At 52.2% G+C, this 20,741-nt stretch overlaps 1 protein-coding gene across 1 annotated transcript; it reads left to right on the top strand.

Annotated features, from left to right (window-relative positions):
- Window positions 1–1,105: 1,105 nt before the first annotated feature.
- On the top strand, window positions 1,106–20,062 carry GDF6 (growth differentiation factor 6). Its single transcript, XM_016959702.4, has 2 exons — window positions 1,106–1,715; window positions 16,471–20,062. The coding sequence occupies exons 1-2, from the start codon at window positions 1,310–1,312 to the stop codon at window positions 17,430–17,432; spliced, it is 1,368 nt and encodes a 455-aa protein (XP_016815191.1). The 5' UTR covers window positions 1,106–1,309; the 3' UTR covers window positions 17,433–20,062.
- Window positions 20,063–20,741: the final 679 nt, after the last annotated feature.

Here is a 20,741-nt window from a genome sequence, read left to right as displayed (position 1 = left end):
CGCTACGCCGCATCGCCTTTCAGCGTGCAGGCCCAGGAATGAGCGAGGCAGTGGGCGGGGAAGACAGGCACGGGGAATCTGGGGACAGATAAAGGAAACTCGTGATGGGGCGAGGCTGGGCTGAAGAGAAACAGATTGGGGTAGAGCTGCAAAGGGAGGGGTCCACTGGAAGGCGAGGGGGGAGGCCGGGAAGAGAGAGGGTGGGAAGGCAGTGTGAGATGGGAGGGCAGTGTGAGAAGAAAAGCAGGCTGGGGAAAGAGGGATTGGAATGCAGAAGGAACTTGGGGAAGGAGGAAGTCCTGCAGGCGGGAGGGAAAGAAGAGAGGGAAAATGGGGATGCAGTGGAGGCGGGGGACAGGCCGCGAGAGGGAGAGGATCCCGGGAGCAGACGAAGAAGTGGAGCAGCTAAAGTCTGCGTCAGAAGAGGTTGGGGACTGCGAGAGGAGAGGCTGGGGCCTGCAGGGGAGCGCAGCAGCTTTTAGCATCGATCCAAACTCTAAAAGACTCGTGGCCTTTGCCTGACCTCGAGGGTCGGGAATAGACGCCTGTCTTTGTGGAGAGCGATACCCCACCGAGAAAATGGGGCTGTTCCGAGCTGGGCCCTGCGCCTGGCCCACGGCGAGGCTTCTCTGGCTCCGGGCTGGCCCCTGAGGGGCGCAAACGGCAGGCCTGGCGGTTGGGGCCGAGGAGGGAAGGTACCACCGCCCCGAGGCAGCGCGCAGCCTGCAGCAGAGGCGCCTGCTCCAAGCTGTCTCTGGGGGGCGCCGCCGCCGCTTCCCTCCTCCGGGGCCGCTCGCTCCCAGGGAAGTGGAGGCGGCTGGCGAGGACCGAGAGCCGGGGCCGCGCTGCGGAGGGACCACACCTCCGGGAGTTCGAGGGGGACCCTGGCGCGGCGGGCCAGCCTTTGCTCCCCGGCCACGGGCCGGCAGCGCCCGCCTTCCCCCGGTCAGCGCTTGCGGCCCGCGCTGCGCGCACCGCCCGGCAACCCCGCGCGCGTCCCGCGGGGGCGCTGCGTCTTCCTGCCACACCGGCGCACCGCGGCCCCTCTCCCCCACACCTCCGGCCCGCACCACCCGGCTCTCCTCCCACCCTCCCCACCCCTCCTCTGCCCTCCCTCCCCATTCCTCCCCTCCCGGCGAGGGGCGGGAGGGGGCGTGGCGGGGCCGGGGTTTGTGTGGCTGGGACCCGGCTCCTCGCACTCCGAGTCCGCCCGAGGAGCCGGGCCCCGGCCGCTGTCCAGCCGCTCCGTGCCCCGCGCGTCCTGCGCCGCCGCCACCGCCTCCTGGGGAGACGCAGCCACTTGCCCGCCATGGATACTCCCAGGGTCCTGCTCTCGGCCGTCTTCCTCATCAGTTTTCTGTGGGATTTGCCCGGTTTCCAGCAGGCTTCCATCTCATCCTCCTCGTCGTCCGCCGAGCTGGGTTCCACCAAGGGCATGCGGAGCCGCAAGGAAGGCAAGATGCAGCGGGCGCCGCGCGACAGTGACGCGGGCCGGGAGGGCCAGGAACCACAGCCGCGGCCTCAGGACGAACCCCGGGCTCAGCAGCCCCGGGCGCAGGAGCCGCCAGGCAGGGGTCCGCGCGTGGTGCCCCACGAGTACATGCTGTCAATCTACAGGACTTACTCCATCGCTGAGAAGCTGGGCATCAATGCCAGCTTTTTCCAGTCTTCCAAGTCGGCTAATATGATCACCAGCTTTGTAGACAGGGGACTAGGTAAGTGGCAAAGAAAACGCTCGACTCCCCTCCCGCTGGAGCTCGGCAGCCAGGGAGCTGTTCCCGCTGGAGGTTGCATTTGTGAATTCCCTTCCAGCTCTGGACACTTCCCTTTTACTTTTCTTAAATTGTTTTTCTCAAGCTCGAGTAAGTTTCTGAATGTGGCTGCGGATTCTATTCCAGTCTCTAAACCTCCCTTCCTTTCCCCCCCTTTCTTTCTCTCTCCCTTCTTTCCTTCTTCCTCTTTTGCAGAAGGCAGCGTGGTTGCCGCTTGTTGGTGGCTGGTGGGGGAAACGTGGAGGACGGGAGGCAGCAGGCGGATGAACCCGGCTGGAGAGGGGTCGGGATGGGGACTGATGGAATCGGTGTCTCGGGATACTGGGTTCGCAGTCCAAGGCCTGAGCTGCTGGGGCAGATCTAGGGCATGAGAGAGCCTTGGAAAGCCCTGGGCAAAGCCGGCACTAGGGAGTCTCACAGTCTGAGGAACTAGTCCGCGAGCGACGTCGGGCAGCCCCCTGGTCCTGACGCCGCGCGGGTTTTCCGTTGGTCCCTGCGCTGGGTGGGATGGTCAGCCGGGCTGGAGCCCTGCGCCCTCCAGCTTTTTTGCTCCAGCGTGGTGCTCCCGGCTGCTCCGAGGCCTCAACACGAGTGGTTTCTGCAGATGCGGCGGCAGCAATTGGGCGGGCCGGGACAGGGACGGCTAAGTTCGGAGGTTGTGGGTACTTAATACACAAAGGTACATGGGTATGCCCATCCACCTTTCTCAGCCAGGCGACGTTCCTCTCTCTACGCTATTCCTGGGGGCTGGTGGGGGTCTGGGAAATCCCTGGTACCCTCTGTGGGAACGCCTGTATGTGTGGGTGTCTGCGGAAACCCTTGCGGCCCCTTCTTGCCACCGGCGTTGATCTGCAGCGTGGCCAGTGCCCTCAAGAAAACCTCGCACCACCTCTGGTCCCAGAAATCAGGGAAGGATCCACAGGCGTCGGAAACTCAGCTCCTAAAGGAGAGAGACAATAATGTGGAAGGAGACAGGAAAGGAAGAGAGAAAAAGGAAAGGAAGAGGAAAGAGAAGGAAGGAAGAAAATGAGGGGATAAAAGCGATTTAGGCAGATATCCACTCCTCCATCCTCCCTAGACTTAGCTCCATGACTTTGACCTGCTCCCAGTTAAGTGGGGTTGCCCGGAAACCTTGCAGCGCTGGGGTTCGGGATTCGGAAGCTGCTTCAGCCACTGCTACCCTGGGTGCTCGCACATCTCTTAAGCTTTTTAGAGCAGGCTAACGGCCCCCCCGCCCCCAGCCCCGAGCTCTTCCCCGGCTCCAGTCCCCGCCTCTCACTCATAGTCGCGTTCCTTGCTCGAGGGTCCTGCCCACGCCGGGTTCGCCGCTGCAGCCCGAGGTCAGCGAGGTTCATGAGCTGCTGAAAGGTCCAGAGGGCAAATTAACGCCGGGTATTTTATGATGATTTTAGGGCTACTAAAGTCACCTTTGCAAAGACACGTGGCTTCTTCGTAGTAGTGCAACTGAGTCCCTGGCCTCCGTGCTGCCCGTGCAGCTCGCCAACCCTCCCCACGACGCACGCCTTGCTACAGTTGTTTCTGTCCCTCAAAGTCCTCTGTTAATCGTGCACTTTCTCTACTACAATTGCGGAAGGAGGCTAAGGAAGCTCAGAGAAGACTGCTCAAGAGGCCCTTCCTCAAGAGAAGAAGTCCCAGAGGCCTAGGCTGGCCGGCGGTTGGGCGCGGATTTTCTTTGCCCGGGAATGAAGTGGCAAGAATCTCTGCCCCTCCCCCAAGTGGGCACCCTAACTGGTTCGCTGCGCCCTGTGAGTTTGGCACAGGACCAAAAGACCCTGCGGGCTGTTCGGAGGTGTCTCCGGAAGCCTGTGGCATTCAGACAAGGGTTGGGGAAAAGTCTTGGGGGCCCCAATCCGGCGTAGACGCGTTACCCTGGTTTGCCCTGTAGCCTCCCCACCCCCATCCCCGCCACTGCGCTGTATGCCCCCGATCCTGGAGATAGAGGAGGGATTGCATGTGCACCCGGTCTGGGGAGGCCTCTGTTCCCGAGCCAAGGCCTCCAGACTAGCAGGACCGAGATCCACAAGTACCGCTACAACCCCGGAATGCGGTGGAGGGCTGGGGATGCGAGCGGTCCACAGCGGGAGGAGACGCTGCATGACCACCCGGACAGCATCTTCAAAGGCGCTGTCTCCTCCGCGTCTCCGGGTTCTCAGAAAATGCGAAGAAAGGCAGTTCGTTGACTGGGAAGGCGGTGCGGCTTGTCGCACGCCGCGCGGGGGTGAAGGAGTGCGGAGCCACGGGCGGGAGGGGTGCGCAGAGGAGGGGGTGCGTTGCTGGCTGCAGCCCCAGCTTGATAAAGGGAAAGCCTCACTTTCCCTCTCACTGATTTTGATTTGATGTGTCACCGGCGGTGACCTCAGGCTGGACCTTCCGGGGCTTGCTTAGCATCGGGCCCCTGATTGGAGTGTTTCAACTCAGCGATCTAATTGAGGGTTCATGTCATAACACATCAAACGGTGTCTCGTCTCCCGTGATGGAAGGGACCCGCCAGCCGCGCATCCCCGGCTCCTGGCAAGGACTTCCGCCCCTCTCACGTGGGGCTCTTAACCGCGCCAACCCCCCTAGGGTCCCCTCCCCCAACGCGTGGACGGCCTGGCGAGGAGGAAAGAGCAGCGGCCCGCCTAGAGCTGGGCCAGCAGCGCTAACTTGGCGCCTTGCCTAAGGGATGTTTAAATCGCCGTCGAGTGGGGCTGGCCTGGCTCGGTGGAGCCGGGGGTCCCCCAAGGGGAGGAGCGAAGAAAAGGAAAGGAGCCCCGAAGTCAGTCCAGGAGGCATGGGCGACTTGCTCCTGTACAGTATCTGTAAAAAGCCTTCCTTACCCCGGAAACCCCAAAGTTACACCTGAAGCCTATGGTTGAGAGTGGGAGAACAGGCATAAACTCTGCCCAAAGTGAATGAAGGACGCTTTAGGTTTATAAAGAAAGCAAGTTCTGTACTCCATCCCAGGCCACTTCTCCCTATCCTCCAGGAGGAGAACTTATTGGGGAAAAACAAACAAACAAACAAACAAACCTAAAACAGGTCCCTTCTTTCAGTATGCTCTCCAGACACCTAGGAGTAATAATAGTAACCACGATTTATTGAAAATTTACTGTGTACCAAGCATTGCACTAAAATTTGTTACATGAATTATCTCGCTTAGTTATCACAACCACTTCCTAGGAAAACGCTATCATTACCACGTTTTACAGGTGAAGTAAAGAAGAGAGAGGAGTTAAGCAAGTTGCTCGAGGTCACACAGCTAGCGAGAGGTGGGGCTTATATAAGATTTGAGACCCTGCATGTTTAACTAGAGCACTGTATAGATAGTTTAAGTGGTGAGGTGGTTTCTAATGGATGGTTACAAGAAGCAGAAGTCAAGAAATGGAAAGATTTTCCCCCAGTCTAATATTTGTCTGCAGTCACTTAAGACCCAGTTAGGAGTGTGAGTGAAACTAGATGTGAGGGTCTGAATTTTGGTGTGCTTTGCTTCCTCCTGTTCTTATTTTAGCAGATGCACAAACCATATTATCCCTGATTTTTAAAAATGCTCTTATATTGTGCTTTAAAAATGATGTTGGATCCATAAAGGTGAGAAGGTGTGTGCCTATGTGTTTCGGTGCCATCATGGGATGAGAATGGACAAGGTTGGATATGGTGAAATTACCATTTGCTCATGAAATAACGCATTAAAAGGCTACTAGTACTGGGGCCCTGGACCCCCAGCCCTGGGGCCTGGGAAAGCCAGACAATTAGTTCTATGAATTCAGCAGGGCTGAGAGATAGAGGGGAGGGAGGAAAAGAGAGAGACAGAGAGAGAGAGAGAGAGAGAGAGAGAGAGAGAGGGAAAGAGAGAGAGAGAAAGAGACTGACTGATTCAGACTTTCAGTTTATGTAGGGAAAGGTGCCACATAATTCCAACAAGGAGAAAAAACAACTCTCAAGAATGAGAGAACCGAAATGAGTCTAAGACTATTGCTGTGAGTTAGGTTTCCAGATGGCTTTGAAATAAGAATACCCTTTACTTTTTTCTTGTTGTAATAATATTCTCAAAAAGGAGGCAGTGAGGAACGGATAAAAACCAAAACGAGATGGGAACATCCTTGAAGAACTTGATGCCCTAGAAATAACTCTCAGGACAGTTTGCCACTGACTGTTTGTTGGCTTCTCCATTCACCTTCTGGGTCGTGATTATCAAAGGGCAGAGCAGGACCATTCTGGGAATAGCCCGGCTGCGGGGAGGGCATTCAGAGAGTTGCACAGTTCCCTCGCGATTGAAGTTCATCTGGTACCTCATGTTATGCAAAACAGCGGGTTTCTGGGTGGACCTGAGCCGCAGAGTGGTGTAATCAACTCAGCAGCGCTTTTGCCGGTACCCTGTTGTCGTTGGCAAACCGAAAATGAAATATAAGCAGGGAAGTATTTTAATGGGGACGGAGGGAATTCACAACTGTTAATTATTTGGTGACCTTGTATTCGATTTGTTTGAGTCCCTTATAAAAACACTAATGCAGACCAGACGGCCAAATGAGGAAGCTGGGCAGAAGGTTCCAATCTAGGCTTTATTTCCCCGGAAAGAGGGAACAGCCTTGGAAAAGGCTTGCTAAGCGTTCAAGTGTGTGCGTATGAGGGTGCGCCTGCATGAGCGCGGGCACGGGGTTTGTGCCACTGTCCAGGTTCAGGGTCCTCCTCCAGCCAGGTGAACTGGAAGGTCCTGCAAAAAGCCTGGGGGTAAGGGAAAGAAGCCTTAAATTGGAAGTTTGTTTTGCTCTTCTGGTTCGAATAAGGCAAGTTTAAGGCCACAGACCAAACTCTTAGGCACTGACTTGCTGTTAAACATCAGTTATTGTAGTTCCAATCCTTAAGGCCTTAAGGTCTGCCTTACAGGGAAAAGCAAGAAGATTCTAAAAAGAAAGAAAGAAAGACCACCTAGTATGCTCTACAGCGAGAGCGCAGGTTGCGCAGGGATTCTTGGCGAGTTTCCTTGGCAAAGGAGGCTAATCTGAGACGGACATAGCGTTTTCCTCAACGCGGGAGGCTCTCGGGCCTCTGGGAGTTTGCGCGGTGGAGTTGCCGATGGGGGAGGGGATCTAAAAACGTGCTCAAACATCCTTGTGGTTTCTGCGCATTAAAAGAAAAAAGTCACTCAGACCACAGATCACGACAGGCCTGGCGAATCCCTCTTCTCCACCCTCCCCACCCCCCAATTGAATCAGGACTTGAAAGCTCCTCTTTCCGACCGGAGAGGATGCGTGTCACCTGGACCCGCGGGGAACGCAGGGCACTGCATCGGAGGCCCTAACACCACATGTTTTTCTTAGCTGGAGTCCTTGAGGTTCTTACACACCTCCTCGAAAGTGGTGACTTCTTTCTGGGGCGGTGGCGGAGAAGGAAGAAGGGAATGAGGTGGAGAGGTGGGGAGGAAGATGGTATGATAGAAACAGGGCAGAACGAGAACTTCTGTTTCCTGCTAGGACTACTGCGTGCACCAAAGGTCTTAGAGCAAATCAACAGTAATCCCTGGGGGCTTTTAAGTAAAAGGAAAGCCATTAGTTCGATAACCCCTCGGGTATTGAATAACCCGGGTCAAACGACACTCTTTGGACCAGGGGACTGAATCGAGCCGAGCCCTCGAGGTGTGGAATGCCGGAATGTGGATTCACCGTGCCATTCCGTTGCTTGACATCCCTCCATCCCCCACCCCAAGGCCTGGCTGTTTATTTTTAAACTCTAAGTCGGTTAAATAGTATCTCCTGTTTACAGGAATTAAATAGGTCCTCCTTGGACTAATGGGTTCCAGGGTTGCAGTTCTCTGCCTTCTAAGACAGTCCATTAGCATTGCTGGGGACTGAGGGTTGGGTCCACTTGGGGTGAGGGGCTGCAAGAGCTTGGAAGGGGCGGGCGGCGGGCGGCGCTGGACAACGTTCCTAGGGAAGCGCGCGCGGCGGCGCTAGTGGCCCCGGCGCCTGGGGGCGGGGCATGGTTTAGGGACCCGAGAGTGGGCGTGAAAGAGGCCAGGGGCGGGCCTCTAGCCCAGGCTGGTTTAGCTTGGGGAGAAGGGCAGAGGACGGGCACAGGGGCAGCGCAGGGGATTGGCTTTAGTGGGGTGCAGAGGGCATCCCTTAATAACATAGGAGCCCAGGAGAATCGGTGCGCCTGCTTTGCAAGCCTGGCTTCCAGGCAAATTGGTCCAGCCTCCCACTCCACTTCCCAGCCCACTGCCGCTCCGAAGCTCAGCGTGGAGGGAAATTGACTAGGAATAGACTAGGGCCCACGAATCTCACTTTGCTAAATTGTTTCGAAAGTCAGACCTAAATGAACAACGCAGACAGAGATTGCGGCTCTCCCTTCCTCCCAGACTGCACACGGCCCAGCACCTTAAAGAGCACAGCACAGCGGTTTCTCCTGCGCAGGACCCCTGGGTGCTGAGTCCAATATCCTCCCCGCGACTACAAGCCAGTTTGAACCCTCGCCCCCACCTGCAAGCTCAGAACTGGTCAGGGAGCGGAAGTCACATAAAATGAACACCCTTCCTTCTACTTTTGATCTCGAAACTGAAGCCATGCAGCCCGATCATATTCCAGCTCCGATGGCAGCTTGAGGATTCCTCCCTTTCCGCTCCCCTAGCCTTCGTGGAGGACCTGGTTGCTCCCCTGGGCTCCCGGGTGACTTACCGGTCGACAGTGCAGGGAAGGCCGCCCCTAGCCAACCCCCCAGGTCCCGGCCCCAGGGGAAGGGCAGGCCGCGTGCGCGCCGCAGTGAGGTGGGGAGGGAGGGCTCAGCGCGGGAACAGTACGAGAGCTTCGGTTTGGGTTTCATCTGCAGTTATGTCAAATTAAGATTTGAGCCGCTGTGGTCGGGAGCCCAGAATGGGACCCCGTTGAAAAGAGAAGCACAGTGAAGTGCCCTTGATCTCAGCTTTGCCTCTCTGGCCCCTCAAGAGAGCACGCAGCCATCAGGGTCATTAACTAAGTTCAGGAAAACTGCTTTGTAAATGAATCTGTTTCATCCTCTAGAGACAAAAGGAGTTTCCCTAAAGCGCCTTGGAGCTCCTGATAGGGTGAGCAGCACTCACGGGAGAGGGCTTCTCCCCAGCCAGCACTGCTTGTCAGAAACAGGCACCCTGGGGTTAGAGCTAAGGCCACTAAAGGCGGTGCTGAGGCCCCGAGGTGAGGGGTGCGAAGCTGTTTTCAGTTGGGTGGGATTCGAGGATCTCCTTTCTTTTCTTTCTCTCCACTCTCATTCATTTGCCTCACCTTGAGCCGCAGCTTGCTGTGCCCATACAGGGATTTCTCCCAGGGATCCAGGCAGGCCACTAGACCCACTTAACTTGTGGAGTCTACAAGGCCCAGGCCCCTCAGGAAGAGAAGGGCCTGGGTCTGGAGGCCTGAGGGAAAGAGTGGAAAAGCCTCTCCAAGACTCCGTGGAAGACTTGCCTTGGACCCCTCTGGTCTTTGGAAGGAGAAATACAGGGCAAGCTATTGGGGAGGGCACTGGGGAAGCCAAGAGACATGAGAAAAGCTGGACTGGTGAATGTGTGACGAGAAGGAACACACACTGAAGACAGACCCGCGGACGAAACCTTCGAAAGTGACAAGCACCACAGGCCTGGCCTCATGCTGCAGCCCAAGGGGCCCTCCATTGCAGCCCTCCCCATCAATATGTGTCTGGCCCTTTGCACAGTGAAGATCAGTAACATCTGCCTCCTTATCCCCACCCCAGACTGGCCCTGTGGTCAGATCGTGCCCCCACAAAAGGACACCAAAGTGGGGAAAGAAACGAATCCTTAGGCCTCTCAGGGCTGCACTGCCAGCCAGGGAGTCATTTGGGTTAGCACAAGGGCTGTCACTGGCCTTGACCCCTGCAGAAGAGGAAACCTGCAAGAAGGGCTGGATCCTTGATGTGGCTGGGGTGGAGGTCATCTGTTCACCTGGCACTGTGGGAGGGACAGCAGTGGTGACAGGGCCTCACGGGACTGAGAAGAATCGGGATGATGAGGTGAGGCTGCAGCCTCCATGAGCCTTGACTTTCACTTGACTTCAGATAAGCAGGAACTGGAAGCGTCTTCATCTTTCTCATGCTTCCTAGCACCTTTCCTCCACTCACTTCTGGAATCTTGTGGAGAGAAGTGGACCACAAGGACTGAAGTCCAGAGAACTGGATTTCAAAGGAAGTCAAGAGAAGGACAGGTGCACCTTCCCCTAGAAGATGTAAGTAGTCACAGAAATATTGGCTGCATTCACTGGACGTCTCTACGTACCATGCACATCCCTGAGTACTTTGACTCTGACCTTTACAATGATCCTGCAAGGTACAGGTGGTTCTCTCATTTTACAGCTGAGGCATATGAGGCTGGGAGAGATTATGCGACCCAGTCTAACCAAGGTCACCCAGCCACTAAGTCACAGATCAGGACTCAAATTTATGTCTCTTAGACTTTAAATTCCTATGCTCATTCCACATTGTCAGTAGTGACTGACATTTGCGTTCAGAAGTCTTTCTCTCACACCTTATCTCATTTGCACCCCTCTGTGGCCCTGTTAAGTTTCCTCCTAAATTCTCTTTCACAAGTCCAATCATCGACATTTCTTCCGCTGAAGTAATGACTGCTGTAGTTCTGCTGAAGTGAGCGACTCTTGCAGGCCAGGGATTAATGCCCTCCCTCCAGGCATGGGCAGCATGGAAGAGTTTCTCAGGGTTTCTACAAGGCACAGAGATCAGGGCTGGGATGTCTAGGGTGGTGGCACAGATACTGGAGCCAGATTGCCCACTCTACTACTTAGTATCTTGAGCCAGTTACTCAAGCTGTCTCTTTTAGTTTAGAATGATGGCTGTCTCAGAAGTGGTTTTGAGAATTAAATGAGTTACTACAAGTTAAGAATTTAGATCATGCCCAGCACAGATTTAGTGCCACACCAGTGTTTGCTCTTAACGATTATTATGCTGGGGGATCAGGCATGAGTATTGGGGTTAAGAAAAAGCACCCTGGAAAGGGTGAATTGTATGGACTGCTTCCCGAACTTACATCTCAGTAAGAATGTTAGCAATGCGTCAGCAGCTTGCAAAGCTCAGATCTCAACAGAGGCCTGACTCAGGATGAGTATCTCCTCAGGGGGAGGCCCAGGAGATCTGTATTTCAGGAAGAGGGTACATAGTTGGCACACAGATTCCCCTTAAAGCCCTTCACACTCCAGGAGGAGGGGTTGGTGGCTCATTTTTAATCACCCAGTACACCTGGCTCTATTTCCAACCTGATGGACTTTGCCCCCTCAGTGCAGTGCGGAAGGTGAGAGACTTAGTTGAGAAAATGACTCCAAGCCCAGTCATGAATTTTGAGCTTGGAGGTCTTCTTTGTAGTAAAGAAAAGAAAAAAAATCCTGGGGGAACCCAGCCCACCTTGATTACATTAATGATGAAGCTATGTCCTATTTCCTGGCCCCCTGCCAAAACAGGACCCTGGTAGAGCAGCATGGCTGCAGGACTGGGGTCAGAGCACTTGGAATTAGGACCTTCAACACCTGTCTCTTGCGCTGCAGGACTGGGGTCAGGGCACTTGGAATTAGGACCTTCAACATCTGTCCCTTGCTAGTTTCAAGACAATGGGCAAGATACCTCTTAGAGCTTTAGTTTCTTCATCTATAAGTGAGTATCACAGTAGGCCTGACCTTAGACGTTCGCTGTGAAGATTCAGTGAGAGAGGCCATCAAAGCTCTGAGCACGTGCCTAGCACAAAGGTGGTGCCCTACAAGCGCTCAATGCTGCTGCTGGCTCTAAAATGGGGTAAGGGAAAGGCGACTAGAGTTTCTCTTGCAAAGATGGGTGATTCTCCCTGCCTGGGGATTGGGGATGGGAAAGTCCACTATCTTCTCGACTTTCTGGACAGTGGCCTAGTCGCGGGGCCTGTGCCACCGGAGAACATGGCTGGGAGGCGTGGCAGGACGCCTGGCCAGTAGCTATCCAGGGTCACTGCGTACTCAGAGATGTGAGCCAGGTGCGCGCGGAGGAATCTCGTGGAGCCCAAAGTCAGCCGTACCAAGAATCGTGCAAGTCTGGGAAGTTGGAGCCGTGGGTGCACAGCCAGGCGAGTGACAAAATCCAACTAGGACTTTCAAAAGGGACCTCAAGCTGAGTATATATCTCAGAGATGTCTTGGGAAAATGCAATGCCGGTCCCTTCCCACCTCCAACCAAAGGAAGTTTCTGGTTTTTGGAAACCCTCTACAGGCTAGCCCAAGGAAGTAGCCCCCAGCAGAAGGCTCTGGGGCTGCAGTGGGCAGGCTGGAGTGGGCAAGCGCACAGAGTCCTGCAGCTACGTGTCCCTCCCTCATGCCGCCCTCTTGGGGCTCAGGTTCCCCGGGCGTCTGGCCTTTGGCGTTGCGGGCATCTTTTCCTTTCCGCTCTGGAGTTTGCCACTCCAACTTTCTCCAGCCACGTACTGTGACCGTGGACAGATGCCCTTTTCCTTTCTAGGCCAGTTTTCTCATTTAAAATGGGTGCAATGGTAATTACTTTGCAAATAGGTACCATTCCTTCTCTTGGTTTCTTTTTTTAATTAAAATTTTATTTTTTACCTTATATTCACCCTAACTGAAAATTTGTACCCTTTGACCAACATCTCCCCTCTTTTAAATTTTTCCTAAATTCTACACCAGAAATATATGTTTGAGGTGCTTTCAGCCTTTTACCAACTCGTTGACCATTATGAAGGAGTATCTTCTAACATGCCACGGTTTGTTCCTTCCTTCTTATTTTTCTCTCTTCACCCTCCTTTCTCTACGCAGCTGCCAGGAAACGAAGATAAGCCCAAATCCAGCAATTGTAACTGGAAATGTTTATATGTCTAATGTTCAGCAAACACTGTTAACAGAGGTGTGAATAAGCTGTAACAAACCAGGTTGATGCAAAGTAAAAGGGAAATAAAAAACTCCCACCATGTATTTCTGGTCAATTTCAATTTAAGGGCCCAAAGCATAGGATTCACTTCCAGGATGTGGGAAAGTGCCACAGATTTTGAAGTGACAAGTGCATGTTTTTTTAGTCAAAGGGGTGGGAGAGAGGATCATTTGATGACATCAGTCTTCATTTATACAAGACTTAATGGGAGAGGAGGCTTTTGGAACGGAGTATGAAGGGCTGGCTTTTTGCCCACAGATGGCTCATGGCAGCTGAGCCAGGCTCTGTGATGCCAGGTCAGCAGACAGCAGGCAAAGTGTCTTCAGGGTAACAGTGCATGGTGTTGTATTCACTCCCCAGGTTGGATGCCTCCTCTGAGCTATTTCTGTGATGCAGGTTTAGACAGGTAGGGAATGTGGTCTGCAGGGGAGCTGCACAGAGGAGCCACTTTCTTGGACCTTCTGTTTAGGGGTTAGAGGTTCTGGGGACCCAGAACCAAGAGAACTTGTGGCTGAAAGGATAAAAAAATGGGGGTGGCTTTGGGGGCCACGAATGGGCTGGGAGAGGTAGAATTGACTTGGTCCTGGTGAGTACCACCTTAGATGCTGCCCTGAGCCCTGTGCTTTGCAGCACCTTGTTTGGTGCTCCCCCCTACTCAGTGGTGAATTCAAAGAACCTAGAGGACAACCCCCAGTTAGATCAGTGGTTCTTAGGGTAATTCCTTGGACCAGCAGAATCAGCATCATCTGGGAGCTTACTAGAAATACAAATTCTAGACCCTACCACAAGCCTCTAGAGTGAGAGAGAATTTGCATTTCTAGCAAGCGCCTATGTGATGCTGATGATGCAGATTTAAAGACCACTGCAGATTTAGTGGCTTTGAGAGTCACTATTCCAGACCAAGCTCCAGATACCTGGGCCATATAATTCTTGCCCAAATATCCCTGAGCTCACTTGCAGGGTCTGGACAGCCTCTTCATCCATTCAGTTCCCCCAAAGGTAGATCACACCACTGATGTGTGCACCTGTGAAACTGTGCACAGCTTTAAGCTGTCAGCTGGGATGTCCACATGCTCACAGGTGAGGCCCCTTGAAGTAGGTGATGGAGCTAGTGTGGAAAGAGAAGAGAGAAGAAGCTGAAGTCCCATTTGCATTCTTGCACTGAAACGTGGAAAGGGTAGGGGTGGGCTGGTCTTGCTGGAAAGATCATCAGAAATCCTAAGGCTGCAGAATCAGTAAGAGATCTTTCTCTACAGATGCTTGCCTCAGTTTTAACTCAGCTGTGCAAATTAATCATTTATTAGCCCACACATTTTTTTTAAAAGAGTAAAAACAAAAGCAGGCTGATTTCCCCCATATTGCATGAGAGAGAAGTAAATCATAATTCTTTACACCTGCCTAATGCACTCCAGCCAGTGGCAAACCATCTCAAGAGTTGTGTAAGCAAAGATGGAAATGATTTCCTAAGGGAGCCTAGATTTTATTCCTAGCAAGCCCTGCAAATAATTTGGACTCTTTCCCCCTTTTCTTATACACTGGCCACTTCTGGTTACTTTTAGACTCCAGTACCTGGACTACAGTGGAGAGGCAGTGGGGTTTAGGGGCTAAATGCTCCAACTCTGAATTAAATAGACATAAGTATGGCTCTTAGCCTCACCACTTTCTGGCTGTCTGACTTTTGGCAATACCTTTATTTCTCCAATCCTTGGTTTTCTCATCTGTAAAATGGGAATAATACAAGTAATTACCTTTCAGAACTGTTCTGTGCAGGTGGATATAGATTAGAAATATGTTATTCCTAACAACATTTAGCTAGTGCAGCAAGTGCCTTAGATTTGTTGCTCTCATCTCATCCCTAGTTTGGCGAGAGAGGCAGGAAGCCAAGCCTAAGGCAGTATGTCCAGAGATCTGGATGGAGGCTGAGCATTGTCAGACACAGGTTTCTTTGAAGGAGAAGAAAGTGTGCTGAATTCCCCCTGATTTTAATGTGACCCTGGTCTGTTTGAAGGTCTTGGCTTCCATAAATCAACTGCCTGCAGCAGCTTTTCCCTTTTCACCTCTCTAACCCTTCCCACACCCCATCTCAGGTTGGGGCATGTGCGTAAGAGTGAACCAGCCAGTGCTACGGTCAGCCCCGAGTACAAACTGGGTGTGGCAGAGGCTCCAGAGCCAGTGCCCCCGGGCTACATCTGGACTGGTAGAGAGGGTTGGATGCTGGGCCCAGTGACACTTTTACTATTGAAATCGACCCAAACTTTACTAGCTTCTGGGGAAGGCTGGGGGCTTTGGGGATTTTTGTATTTGCTGGGTTGTAAATATTTTATGGGAAGGCAGCCCAGGAAAATCTGGTTAGCTTTCCGCCTTGCACATTGAAGTGGAGTTGGCTTCGTGCACAAATGTGTCAAAAAAGAAGTCCGGTTTTGCCTTGGTTCTGAAGAATTTGCCTTGGATTTTAAAAGCCTGTTACACTCCCCTACCTCACCTGTCCTAAATTTCTTTTTCTCACTTATGACCAAACCTTTTATCTTCAGGAATAGTTGCAAAGTGAGAGAATTTTAGATTGGGAGTGTGAGGAGAGATGGGAAAGTCTCTCTCTCTCTCTCTCTCTCTCTCTCTCTCTCTCTCTCTCTGTGTGTGTGTGTGTGTGTGTATCTAATTGTCCCTGGCTGAGGTTTTCTGCCTTCCAGTTTTCTGCCTTCCAGGTACATATTTTTCTCATTGACGGCAGGATGTTCTCAATGGACAGATGCAAGGTGTGTGTGTTTGTTCATTTCTCACCCCCTGCCCCCAATACTTCTGAAACTTCATTGCTCTTTTGTTTGTTGTTTAATGATTGGTGAATAAATAAATAAATCTCTCACCAGCTCTTCATTCTGCCTGCACTGTGTTGGACCCACCAAAACCGCCTGATGGGCAGCAATGTTACCCCAGACTAGTGAGTCTAAACTAGAACTGCACCTTTAAGTCATCTTGGAGTTAAAAAAAAAAAAAAAAGCAAACAATAAACAAAAACCCCATGCCCAGTCCTGTCCTTAGACAGTGATTCAATAGGCTGAATCAAGCCCTGGCCCTGGCAGTTTTTCAGTTCTCCAGGACATTTTAGTGGGCCAGATTAAGATTCGCTGTCGTAGAAGTTTCCCACTTACCTGACCGGCGTGTGCTCCAGGTCAGGAACCGCCCTAGGCACTGAGGGGAGCAAGGTGGACAATGACATCGGCCTAGCTCCTGTGGGTTGGTGGAGGCAGACAGAGTGTTGCTGGGAAAGGCAGACTACTAAAGAGATAAAAGTAAACAAGGTAATTGTAGATAATCCTAAGTACTGGGAAGATAATCAAGCCAGTCCTGTGATAGAGACCTGGAGAGGCTACTTTAGATCAGGGTGCTCAGGGGTGGCCACTTGGAGGAGGTGACATTTGAGACGTCAACGAGAACGAGCCAGCCCAGCCCAGAGGAGGTCTAGGGGAAACGCGGCCCAGGCTTGAGACCACAAAGGGCACATTAGTGGTTACGAAGCCTTTTGGGGGGAAAACCCGGTAGGCCGCCGCCGCCTCGCCAGCAGCCACCGACTTCCGCCCTGAGAGTCCGGAGCTGACGCGAAGGAGGGGGCCTGTCCTGGCGCGCCCCCTTCCCCGCGCCATGCACCAGCCAGATGGGGAGCCGGGGTGGTCAGGCCCTGGTCCGGGCAAGCTGGACTGCCCGGCCGACCTGCCCCCACTCCCCGCCCTTTTCCTCCCGGGGCGGCCGAAGAGCACCGGGCTGATCTCCCCCTTAAGTGAAACTGACTGTAATTATTTTTTATCTCGCAGACGATCTCTCGCACACTCCTCTCCGGAGACAGAAGTATTTGTTTGATGTGTCCATGCTCTCAGACAAAGAAGAGCTGGTGGGCGCGGAGCTGCGGCTCTTTCGCCAGGCGCCCTCAGCGCCCTGGGGGCCACCAGCCGGGCCGCTCCACGTGCAGCTCTTCCCTTGCCTTTCGCCCCTACTGCTGGACGCGCGGACCCTGGACCCGCAGGGGGCGCCGCCGGCCGGCTGGGAAGTCTTCGACGTGTGGCAGGGCCTGCGCCACCAGCCCTGGAAGCAGCTGTGCTTGGAGCTGCGGGCCGCATGGGGCGAGCTGGACGCCGGGGAGGCCGAGGCGCGCGCGCGGGGACCCCAGCAACCGCCGCCCCCGGACCTGCGGAGTCTGGGCTTCGGCCGGAGGGTGCGGCCTCCCCAGGAGCGGGCCCTGCTGGTGGTATTCACCAGATCCCAGCGCAAGAACCTGTTCGCAGAGATGCGCGAGCAGCTGGGCTCGGCCGAGGCTGCGGGCCCGGGCGCGGGCGCCGAGGGGTCGTGGCCACCGCCGTCGGGCGCCCCGGACGCCAGGCCTTGGCTGCCCTCGCCCGGCCGCCGGCGGCGGCGCACGGCCTTCGCCAGTCGCCATGGCAAGCGGCACGGCAAGAAGTCCAGGCTACGCTGCAGCAAGAAGCCCCTGCACGTGAACTTCAAGGAGCTGGGCTGGGACGACTGGATTATCGCGCCCCTGGAGTACGAGGCCTATCACTGCGAGGGTGTATGCGACTTCCCGCTGCGCTCGCACCTGGAGCCCACCAACCACGCCATCATCCAGACGCTGATGAACTCCATGGACCCCGGCTCCACCCCGCCCAGCTGCTGCGTGCCCACCAAATTGACTCCCATCAGCATTCTATACATCGACGCGGGCAATAATGTGGTCTACAAGCAGTACGAGGACATGGTGGTGGAGTCGTGCGGCTGCAGGTAGCGGTGCCTTTCCCGCCGCCTTGGCCCGGAACCAAGGTGGGCCAAGGTCCGCCTTGCAGGGGAGGCCTGGCTGCAGAGAGGCGGAGGAGGAAGCTGGCGCTGGGGGAGGCTGAGGGTGAGGGAACAGCCTGGATGTGAGAGCCGGTGGGAGAGAAGGGAGCGCAGCCTTCCCGGTAACTTCTACCTGCCAGCCCAGAGGGAAATATGGATTTTCACACCTTGCCTGGCCACCCTGGAAAAACAAGCCAAGGAGGATTTCTTTTGTTCTGTTTCTCTCTCTCTCTCTCTCTCTCTCTCTCTCTCTCTATTACTGTGGCTTTGGATTTCCTTATGTGTCTTACAGGCTTTGATAGAAGGGGAGGGGAGGGAAGATGCATACCCGTTTCTCAACTGCTCCATGGATTGAAAAAATAACAGTTTAAAAAGGGAAACAATGTGGGAGGAAGAATCACCGTTGACGCATCTTGATTTGGTTGGTTTTTACATGTGTAAAGAAGGTGGGGTCTCTGGCCATGTCATAGCCCATGTCTTGTGCCCTCCCACACAGAAAGTGTTAGATAGGGAAATTGGCAAAAAGAATAGTTAAGTCAGGAATGGTCCTGCCTATAGAAGAGCTTTGAGAGAGGTGGGCCCACGGGTGCCCCTCTCACCCATTTGTGTACTCTGTGAGTTTACCAGCTCTGCCCTGGCCTCTTTCGGTACCAGGAACTGGCAACCTTCATCTCACTCCTGAGGGCCCAGGTCTCTGCCTTCATTGTTGCTTTTTCTGGTGGGGGCAAGGGGAGCTGGTATGGATGGAATGACAAGAATTAGTCCAAATGGAACCCCTTGAAGGATAATGAAAAACCACAAGGCCTGCCTCTGACTGGGGCTGACACGGAGGTGCATTAGCCCAGGCTGGAGGTAGCCCACCCAAATGCCCTTTCTGATTCTAATTGATTTCTTTCAACAGAATTTGCCAAAATTCAGACATGCACTTCTAAGGGGAAGGTGATTTTCCAGTTCAAAAAAATGGGCAGGAGTGGGGAACAAAACAATTAATGTAAGAGCTACAAAGGAGGGAATAGGAACCAAGAAGTAGAAGGAGTCCCATCAGGAGGGAAGATGGTGGGCCTCAGGGAGGATGGGGATCAAGGGACAGGCCAGGAGCCAGGAGTGGGGAAGGGAGGGATGAAAGGGGACACAAGTCCCTGTCTCTGAAGGTTCTTTAAAATCTGAGTTCCCTCCCCTCTCTTTGACATTCCTGAAAGATTACCAGCCAGCAATAGCCCCGGGCTCCCCCAAAAGAATTGTTTCAGATTGTAATTATCAGTTAGGCAATGTTTTTAAAACTTAGTAATGAGAAACTGTGAAAAGAGCCAAGTGTTACATTGAGCTTGGGGTGGGAGATGGGGAACAGGCAGTGAGGAAGGAGACAGGGGTGGAATTCGTCTTCTGGGAGGAAGCTGGAGAGAGCACAGTGAAATTGAAATACCCATTCCCAGATAGTCAAAAACATGAACTTTCCCCCAGCCTGCACCAGTATTGTTTTCAAACATTGCCCATGAGTAGGCCCTTTGAAGAGTTAGCTTCCTCCTCATCTTTGACTATAAAATTGTTTAATCAATGGAATTTGTACCAGCCCTTCAAAAAGTTTTAGTTTTTCCTAAGTGATTTTGCTCTCTTCCAATCTAAACCTGTTGCTTGTTTGGTTCAGAGAACTACAAACTGTCAAAGAAAGGGTGGGGATGATAAGAAATGCTAATATAAAAATGCTAAGTGAAAAAAAGACTTGGCCAGGAGAAATAATTTAAAATGCACATTTGCTTTGGATGCACTGTTGTTCTGTTAAGGCTGTATATATTTGTTTATTTAAGGTGACTGAAAGTGCAAAGAGGAAATGGACAGCATGCAATTCATCCTAATGTACAAAACGTTATATGCACTCAAATGTTATAATTTCTAAAATTTTTAAAGTTTATATTCGAGTTGTACAAAGTTAAGCATTAATCAGATATTTCATTTTTTCATAATGTTACCATTTTCTTAAATATTATTACAAAATTTTAAGTCTGTCTAATGGAGAGTTTTTTTTAAACTGTCTACCTCATATAATACAAGTATTTACAACGCTAAGGTTACCAGAGGTCAATGAATAATCAAAACATTTTTTACAGTACACCTTTCCTGGATAATACGCAATCGAATGCTATATTATTAAACGCATTTTTCTCCTTAATAACTCAGCCTGGTTTATATGGATCGATTTAGAAAAATCCTTTTCTCACAGAATTATTGTCAGAGGTAGTTTGTTCCAGTATGGGACTGAATGTCTGAAAACAAACTGATGATTTTAAAAATCTGTCATTTAGAGCATTACACTTTTTCTTCATAACTCTTCAATAACTCCTTTTTCATGACATTTTTATTCACTAGAATAAAGCCAAATCCTTGTCACCTATTAGACCAGTGTTTATAAGCCTGTCCCTCATCCCAGCACTTCAGGAATCCAAATAGAAATTGGATTATTTCTTAGTTGCTTTAATGTTGAAAAAAACAAAGCGGTAATGTTGAGGTAAGAAAGTGGTTACCTAAGTCAACCAAGATGTCAGTGTAATTACTCATTACCTTTGTGGCATACTGGAAGCAGAAGATACAAATGTTTTTCTGTGCTTGCTGTGAATTGGGGAACTCATGTATGAATGTGAGCACTCACTCTATCAGGCATGATGTTATTCTACACATGTAGAATCTCATTTAAAACCCTCAGAGGTAGATATTATTATAATCCCCATTTTACAAATGAGGAAACCAAGGTGCAGAGAATTTAAGTAACCTGCCTGTGGGCATCCAGCCAGGGAATTGTAGTTAGGATTTAAAATTAGTTCATTCAGACTCTAGAGCCTGAGGAGTTAACCACTGTACAATTCTGTCCCCAGATCATCTACCTGCTCTCTGATTGGTCCCTAAATATTGACGTGGGGAATGTGCAGTTAGCTACAATCCTTAGGGTTGGTCAGCTGGCGGAGGAGGAAATGGTACAGAGGCCAGCAGCATTGCCTGAAGTTTTGGAGTGTGTGAATTGTAACTGCTGGCATAAGGGCAGCTGAAAAATGGGTATGGGTTGCAAAACTCCTTGAATTCTTAGCTTTGGGCTTGGCCCAGTAAACTTACAGTTTAAGCCATTACTGGGCTTTGGCTCTCTACTCTTTGCTGGGACTGCCCTGGGTGTGATTTTTATGAGTTTTGGTTATCAACACAATAGTCAATTTACAAATAGGTCATGTTTCAAAAAACTGGTTGCAAGTGGACCCTTAGAACTAAGAAACAC

Source organism: Pan troglodytes, chromosome 7, assembly GCF_028858775.2.
Source record: "Pan troglodytes isolate AG18354 chromosome 7, NHGRI_mPanTro3-v2.0_pri, whole genome shotgun sequence".
NCBI lineage: Eukaryota > Metazoa > Chordata > Mammalia > Primates > Hominidae > Pan > Pan troglodytes.
Note: the sequence above shows the minus strand (reverse complement) of the source record. Positions and strands in the feature narration are given on the sequence as shown.